The following is an 8,695-nucleotide window of genomic DNA, read 5'->3' as shown; positions in this document are numbered from 1 at the left end:
TTATTTCTATCCAGATAGCATGGAACCTACTAAGAGCAGATGTTCCACTGATGCTGAGGGAATACATTGGTGAGTACAGGCATCTAATTTCTGACAATTAAGTCCTCATTTTTCAATAAGCCGGGCATATATACAAACAGTTATTCATTTTCATTTGTATGAAATTCAGAAAAAATAGAATACAAAACGCAAATATTAACCATCTAAAACATTTCCTCGTTATTAATTCGCTATTCAATGTACTTTTCTGCTTTTTTTTAACATTCTAAAAGAAATGCTTACTCCAATTCATGTGATTTTTGTACATATAAATAATAAGGATGAACGTTTTCACCAGTTTTTACAAAACAAGAAAGCATTTAAACTGAAGAACAAATGGGACCAAAACCTGTCATAGCCTTAAATTATGTTAATGATAGAAACACTTCATATAAATTGTTATATATATCTATATTGAATAATAAATACAGATAAATCTCCAAACTGCCCATGTGAAATAGAAACACAAAGCAATGTTACACTGTGTTCCCTCCAGACACTGCCACTCTCCGCTGCTAGGAACACTGTCTGCTCTCTTCAACTGAGAAGTGAAGAATCTTCTTCGTCAACTTCAATAATTGTGGGAAGAAATTCTACCCCTGAAATAGAATATTTTCTCTTTGGGGCATTAGTGCTCTCACTGGGTGTAACTATGGGGTCAGCTCTCTCTTCTTCATCTCTCAAAGCCTCTTCATACCTGGCCTGGAAGGCACTAGGTATCGTTTCATTGATCTTGGCCCAAAACTCCAGGACTTTCATCTTGCTGGTCTCAGCATAGGCTCTTGGGCCCCACAGGAATTCATACTGGGGAGGATCACTGTAGGGTACCTGGCGGTATTCCAGGTATTTCAGCTTCACTAGATCACATGTGATGAGCTTCCTGGGCTCCCCGAAAAGGAAGTGTTTCTTTCCAGCATATATTCTCATCCTATTCAGAAATTCCCAGATCTCCTCCTCAGAGGCAGAGTTGCCCTTCATGAAGATCACTCCCAGAAGGTTCATCAGGAGACCGGTCTTGGGAAATCCTCTTCCACGCTTCAGCATCCCATTGTAGGGGAGATTCATTTTGTCGACAAGGGTATAAGAATGTTTGGCGGCATCGACTTCCTTTAATTCCATGCCAAATACCACCTCTATGTTGAAAGAAGCTCTTTCTAGGAGCTTTGGGAAGTGTTTCTCATACTTTTTATTGATGATCTTCAACATATCTTTTTTCCTAATAGGGTTTTCCATCTGGTGCATTTCAATGATGTAGTTCACCAACCTGCTGGCCATTTTGGTTAGAGCATCTCTGGGAGACTGTATGGTGGGGAGTGGAGCCTGAGAAGAAAGATGCTTTTTCTTACATTTGCATTTGGTTCCTTCATTTGATCTTGGGTTTGAGTTATCTGTAGCTGTGGCAGCAGAAACTGCTCTCTGAGAGCCCTGTGGAGGATTTTGTGACTGAGAAGCAGAATCTGTGCAAGGGATAACCACCAAAGGAGGAGCAGATGAAGAACAAAATATTTTCTTCTTGGTAGCAGGAGCCAGAGCTTTTTTGAGGACCTGGGTCTTCCCTTGGACTGGGCAGTGCTTCTTAGGAGCCAGAGCTTCCTGGAGGACCTGGGTCTCCTCTCGGCCTGGGTAGTGCTTTTTAGGAGCAGGAACCTTTCTCTTTTTCTTCTGAGCCATGATGGATGTGCAGGAGAGCCCGTGATGCAGGCACCTGCGGGAGAAAGAATGACAGAGCATGAGCACCTCTAGCTCATAAATATCTCCTTGACTTAGTAAAGACAGCTCTGGAACTTTCTGTGTGACCACTGCTGTAGGAAGTCATATGGCAGTGATTAGCATCAGCCTGTCTTTTGAAAACCCAGTGGACATACAATACTGTGTCCTAGGCTACTACTGACAGGCCTTCCTGTGAGCACTGATGGTGACAGTAGAGAGGGTAGGTCTTGTTCTTAGTGTTCCTTTTCATCTCTGGGTGAAAGTCTTTTCTGTTCACATGATAGAGCACAAAATCATGTGCTCGCAAATACCTGGGCTGCTTCCCAATGTGCTCCCATATATTTGATGCCTCCAAGCAAAGTTCTCCTTTTCTGAAACAACTTTATAGGTACTTATAATTCATTGCAGTGTATTTCCCTTGCCAGAGGTCATTAGGTCTGCGAGCTAGGCGAATGCTTGCTGGACATGGATATGTTGACACCCACAGTCCTAACTCACGGTCCTAACCCCACAGTCTGTGAGGGTAGATGTCACCTGGTGGAACAGCCCATTCTGAACTTATGGCCCTCACCACATTGAGGAATGGCATCAAAAACTGTGGCATTCTCATACATGTGACTCCCAGTGGTGGCTTTCTCCAGGGTACAAGTGGTGGGAAACTCTCTATCCTCTCTCCCCTTTCTGACAGGAGAATAGTTGCACTGTCCTTATTAAGGACGAGCAAGGAGACTCTTCAGGGGCCTGAGGTCCTCTTTCTGCATATCGGGAGCAGACAGTTTGTTTGAGCATCCTGTGACTGACTGACTGTCTGAGTGAAAGGAGGCACCACACACTGACACATTTTCATGGGATTCCTGGGGCCCAGCAAAGTACAAATAGGTATGGGAACCCTTTTTTTAGAGTTGCATTCTTCTACTACTGGGGATATCTCCCTAGACAAACCTCATACCACTAGCCTCAGAACAGGGCTGTATATAGGGCAGGCAGCTCCCATATAACAATGTCCTTGCTTGGAGCCTCACAGAAAGGAACATAGGAACACTGTTTTGTGTTGTCACCTGTCTTGGGGAATGATCATCTCTTTAGTACTCAGGGCCTTACACATGACTTCTGTTAGGACACAAATGTCCTCCACCTGCTGAATCGGACCTATTTATTCCTACCGAGGCTTCCTCATCCCTGACATTTTGCAGAAAATATCCAGTTTGTAGGCTTTAGTTGTACTGAGTGAAGAATAATATCCTCAGTACAAAATCAGGTAGGTAACCTGAAGACCCGTCTTGGGAGTTCACCCTCTGCCAACAGCACACCACAGCACACCACAGTGCCTCACAGACTCAGGGAGTCTTCCTGTGGAAGGCAGGAAGGGACCCACATCCATATAATCAATGTCCAAGGTCTCCCTGGCCTAAAGGCAGGAGCTGGTTCCTATGGAACTGCCTTGTTTTCTAGTCAACACTCTCTAGGTCCTCACCAGTATGTTTAGTAGAGCCAGGGGTACCTCCCTCTACTGAGCAGAGCCACCTCACCACCAAAGCAAACCCTCACTTCCCTATTTCCATGTAGGGATAATTTGGACAAGACCCTCATGGCACTGCACATTTGCAATTCCGGGCCCTGACAGCTGTGCTGGGCCCTGTGTCCACTGCCAATTTGGGACACAGTGTCTCTTCAGCATACAGCATCCACCATCAGACTCTGGGATTGTCCAAGATCTCTTGCTCCATGACATGAACTCTACTCAAGTTACAGCCCTTTCCTCCCTGAAATTGCTCTCATGGAGACCACCATGTGAGTCACATTAAACTGCAAGGGTGGAGAATATGAAGAATATGTTGAAATTTTAAAAAGTTATTACACCAAAAAATACTGCTATTCATCCCTCATCAAATTATCCCCTATTGTTTCAAATACACTTATCCCAAACCTTTTGCCTCTATCTGAAGCAGTTCTGAAAATCTTCTTTCTTGTTATGAGGCACAATCAAAAATACAATGCACCTCATTAATTGTTGCCATCATGTGAAAGCAGAGGAGTGAAAACATTAGGCCCTGTCAGTATACACCTTATTCAATGGATCTAGGAACTTGAGGGGCTTCCCACAAGTCAAAGTGATCAGGGAAATGTTTTGAATATCTCAGGACATCCAGCACCCATGACAGCACATCTAAAGGGTGTCCTTTTCACAACTTGTTGAGTGTGTTCAATGCTACTAGCAGAATTTGAGGGAGATCAAATTTCCTATAAGAATGTTCTCTCCTATAAGAATTTTTAAATTATTATTTATGCACACATTTTTTCTTATTATCACTGCTTGTGTATATAATGGGGCTGTCAAGTTTGGAATTCATAAAATCTATGGCTACTTGTGAAAAATCAAACGATATTTGTAGTTTCAAGTCTGAAATCTGAAGAGCTGAACTGGCAAGGTGGAAAAATCAGGGTGGGTTCTGACACTGCTCATTTCAGCCTAGATTACTTGTGCTCAAACCTCAAGGTTTCCTTTCTGCTACATACAACTGATTCCAAGAGGCTACCAGTACCAATGGAGGGTAATGTGCTTTACTCAGAGTCTAGTGGTTTAATGGCAATCAGGGCATAACCACTCTCCAGCCCAAGCTACCACTGTACAACAGATCTGACTTTTAAACAAATGATCGGGCACCATAGTCTTAGGGGGACATAGAGTTGGAAAACTGAGGTTGCAATTAAATAGGACAAGAAATAGTGGAAGACATGGTAGTAGATTTGGGAAAAATAATAACTGTCTGTTTCCACACTGAGTTTGAAATAGCCTTTAAAGAACTGTGCTTGAAATGGCTTTAAAGTTTTATGTGTTCATCAAGATTTGAGATAATGTGCCTCAAATGTAGAATCATATTGTTAATCCTTAGCACTGCAGAACTAGATGAAGCTATGTGGCTATACGTGTTAATGGGTGAAGGGAAAAGGAGAAATCTACCAAGGACATGGAGAAAAGAGTATGATGCATATAAGAAGAAGCAGGACAATGTAATATTTTCAAAGCTATGGGAGAGATCATGCAACGCTCATCTATTCTAGCTCAATATAGTACATGTTTGGTACATGCAAAACTCCACATCTTGCAACCCTTAGACCTAAACAGGAAGATAAGATTAGTTCTAGCCAATGAATTGGGAAGTGTGAGATTCTAGAGCACCTGCCAACCTGAATTCCATAGTGAAAATGTGCAACAAATCCTTAAATCCCTTCCAACACTGGTACATACGGAACTGGTAATGTCATCTAGAAAATAAACCCTTTTTGTGTTAAGATACTGATATTTGGGGATTAAATTGTCACCCTCATGAAACACATAAATTTGTGACTAATTACAAATCTACAGCAGTAGCTTGTTTAGGAGAGGAGTGCATATCACAAGAGTGCCATGTATAACACATGTCCAGAAAAGGGACTTTACAGGAGATTCTCAGATGTGGAATAATTGAGCCAACATTTCCACAAATTTTAGAGGTTTTCAGCTAGGCCAGTTTGGTGGACATCTGAATTGTCATTCAGCACAAGATAGGAAATTTGCTCATCAAATCAAGACAATTAAGAGTTAACTTGAGCTGGAAATTGACATTGCAACATACATAAACAATGTAGTATATCTGTCTTATAGTTTGACTTAAAATGCTGCAGTGAAGTTATGAATGTAATGGAGCATGCCAAATCAGCCCGCTGCAGACAGGCAGGTCTGTGCATGCCCTACCAAGGTCCCCAGTCACACAGAAGATGCCGAATCACCCCGCTGCAGACAGGCAGCCACCTGGTTCCACACTACAAAGACGCAGAGGACACCAGACCACCAGACCAAGGTACTGAGTCCTGCTGCTACCGGCTCAGAGCTAGGGGCTTCTCAGCCGCCGTCCCACTGCTCCTAGTCCAGAGGAAGGGGCTCCCCTGTCACCATCCCGCCCCGCTGCTCCCAGCCCAGAGGAAAGGGCTTTTGGGCCACCTTCTGCCCTGCTGTTCCTGGCCCAAATGAAGGGGCTTCCGGGCCACCATCCCTCCCACTGCTCCTGGCCGAGAGGGAGGGGCTTCTGAGCCACCATCCCACTGCTCCTGGTCCAGAGGAATGGGCTTCCCGGCCACCATCCCTCCCACTGCTCCCAGCCCACAGGAAAGGGCTTTTGGGTCACCATCCCTACCGCTGCTCCCAGCACCTGTCCCACCTCTCCCAGCTCAGAGGAGGTAAGCCGTGCAGGCACTAACAGCCCCCCACCCCAGTCAAAATGAGAAAACAAGTAAATAAGTCTCAAAACCAGACTTCCAGATCACCTATAGCAACCCCAAAGGGAAATGAGATGGAACACTCTGATACTCAAACACCTGGACCCACTGAACTGGCAACAAAAGGGGATCTGGAAAAAATGAAATCAGAAATAATTTCTCAGATAACAGGAGAAATTTGTGCTCCTAGTGCAAGACATGATTAATAAATCTAGAGAGGAGCTCAGGAACATGATGGAATCCCAACATAAGAAACAAATGGAATCCATAAAACAGATGCAAATAGATTTCCAGGACATGAAAAACTCCATTGAAAGTCTACACAGCCGAATGAGCCAATGTGAGGACAGAATTTCAGATATAGAAGATAAGATTGCAATTAGGGACCAGGAAAAGAAAAATTGCTTCAAAATTATAAGGGAACATGAGAAATCAATCCAGCAGCTGCTAGATGATGCAAAAAAGAATAACATAAGACTGATTGGGCTCAATGAAGAAACAGGAGAGAGTGGCGATGACATAAAAAATCTCTTCACAGAAATAATGGCAGAAAACTTCCCAAGCAGGGGAAAAGAGCTGGACATACAGATAAGTGAGGCATATAGGACTCCAAATAGCCTTGATCAAAAAAATCTACACATAGACATATAATTGTTAAGATTCCAGAAACACAACAGAAGAACAAAGTTCTCCAAACAGTCAGAGAAAAGAAACACATCACATACAAAGGAAAGCCCATCAGAATCACAGCAGACTTCTCAACACAAACCATCAAGGCAAGAAGAGCTTGGAGGGACGTATTCCAAGTCCTAAAAGAAAACAGCCTCCAACCCAGATTGATGTACCCTGCAAAACTATCTTTCAAAATGGATGGAGAAATAAGATACTTTCATGACAAAGAGCACCTTAGGAACTTCGTGAATACCAAACCAGCACTCCAAAGAATTTTACACAATATCCTAGGAACAGACATTGAGGATCACAACCCCAGGAAGCAAAGCAAAATGAACCCATCTGGCATGACAAGAAATTAAATGTAAAGGGGGAGAACCCAACAAAAAGAAAAAGTCATGGCAATGATAAGTCAATACATTTCAGTTATAACCATCAATGTTAATGGTCTCAATTTACCTATCAAAGAAATAGATTGGCAGAATGGGTCAAGAAGCAAAATCCAACAATATGCTGCATGCACGAAACACACTTAATACAAATGGAAACTCATAGACTGAAAGTTAAAGGGTGGAAAACAATACTGCATGTTACAGGAACCCCCAAAAAAGCAGGAGTAACTATCCTCTTGGCAGATCAAGTAGATTTCAAACCAACACTGATTAAGGGAGACGAAGAAGGACACCACATCCTTGTGAAGAGAAGAATCCAAGAGGAAGTGATGACAATCATAAATTTCTATGCACCAAACACTAGTGCACCCAACTATATAAAACATATACTAACGGACATGAAAAGTCATATATGCACTAATACAATTGTAGTGGGGGACCTCAACACCCCATTGTCACAAATAAATAGATCAACTAGACTAAAAATAAGTAAAGAAATACTAGAACTCAAACGAACTCTTGAACAAATGAACTTAACAGATATTTACAGAGTCTTCCACCCCACAAAATCAGAATACACATTCTTCTCAGCTGCACATGGGTCATTCTCCAAAATAGACCACATACTCACACATAGAACATGTTTAAGTAAGTGCAAAGGAATTGAAGTTATCCCCTGTATATTATCACACCATAGTGCGATGAAATTGGAGATCCATAGCAAAAGAAACCAGAAATATTTCATAAACATGTGGAAATTGAACAACACACTTCTGAATAACCAATGGGTCACCGAGGAAATTAAAGAAGAAATCAGACAGTTCCTTCAATTAAATGACAATGACAATAAAGGTATCAGAATCTATGGGACACAATGAAAGCAGTCTTACCAGGGAAATTCATAAGAGTGAATACACATGTTAGGAAAACAGAACGAGCCCAATTAAACAACCTGATGCTGAACCTCAAGCTTCTAGAAAAAGAAGAGCAGGACAACCCCAAAGCTCATACAAGGGAGGAAATTATAAAGATCAGAGGAGAAATCAATGCAATGGAGACTAAGAGAACAATACAAAAAATCAATGAAGCCAAGAGTTGGTTCTTCGAAACAATCAACAAAATTGAAAAACCTTTAGCCAACCTTGTCAGAAAAAGGAAAGAAAAGGCCCAAATCCATGCAATTAGGAATGAAAAGGGTGAAATTACAACGGACCCAGCAGATATCCAGAGGATCATCAATACCTACTTCCAGAACCTATACGCCAATAAGATGGACAGCACAGAAGAAATGGACAGATTCCTAGATACATATGAATTACCAAAGTTGAATGAAGAAGACCTAAAAACTCTGAACAACCCAATATCAACCAATGAAATTGAAAATGTAATTAAAAACTTATCAACTAAGAAAAGCCCGGGCCCTGATGTCTTCACTGCTGAATTCTACAAGACATTTAGAGAGGAACTACTGCCACTACTGTTTAAACTCTTCAATGAAATTGAAAGGGAAGCAATACTCCCAAATTCATTCCTGGAAGCATCACCTTGATCTACAAAGCAGAGAAAGACCCAACTGAAAAAGAGAACTATAGCCCAATCTCACTAATGAACATAGATGCAAAAAT

The 8,695-nt window shown here is 42.0% G+C and overlaps 1 protein-coding gene across 1 annotated transcript; it reads right to left on the bottom strand.

The window, feature by feature from the left end:
• Positions 1–388: 388 nt before the first annotated feature.
• LOC101724235 (melanoma-associated antigen B3) lies at positions 389–1,737 on the bottom strand. Its single transcript, XM_004875602.4, has one exon. The coding sequence runs from the start codon at positions 1,708–1,710 to the stop codon at positions 577–579; it is 1,134 nt and encodes a 377-aa protein (XP_004875659.4). The 5' UTR covers positions 1,711–1,737; the 3' UTR covers positions 389–576.
• Between the last annotated feature and the right edge of the window lie 6,958 nt (positions 1,738–8,695).

This window comes from Heterocephalus glaber, unplaced genomic scaffold (genome assembly GCF_053883595.1).
Source record: "Heterocephalus glaber isolate CG9 unplaced genomic scaffold, H.glaber_assembly_v1.0 deba00001594, whole genome shotgun sequence".
NCBI classification, from domain to species: domain Eukaryota; kingdom Metazoa; phylum Chordata; class Mammalia; order Rodentia; family Bathyergidae; genus Heterocephalus; species Heterocephalus glaber.
Note: the sequence above shows the minus strand (reverse complement) of the source record. Positions and strands in the feature narration are given on the sequence as shown.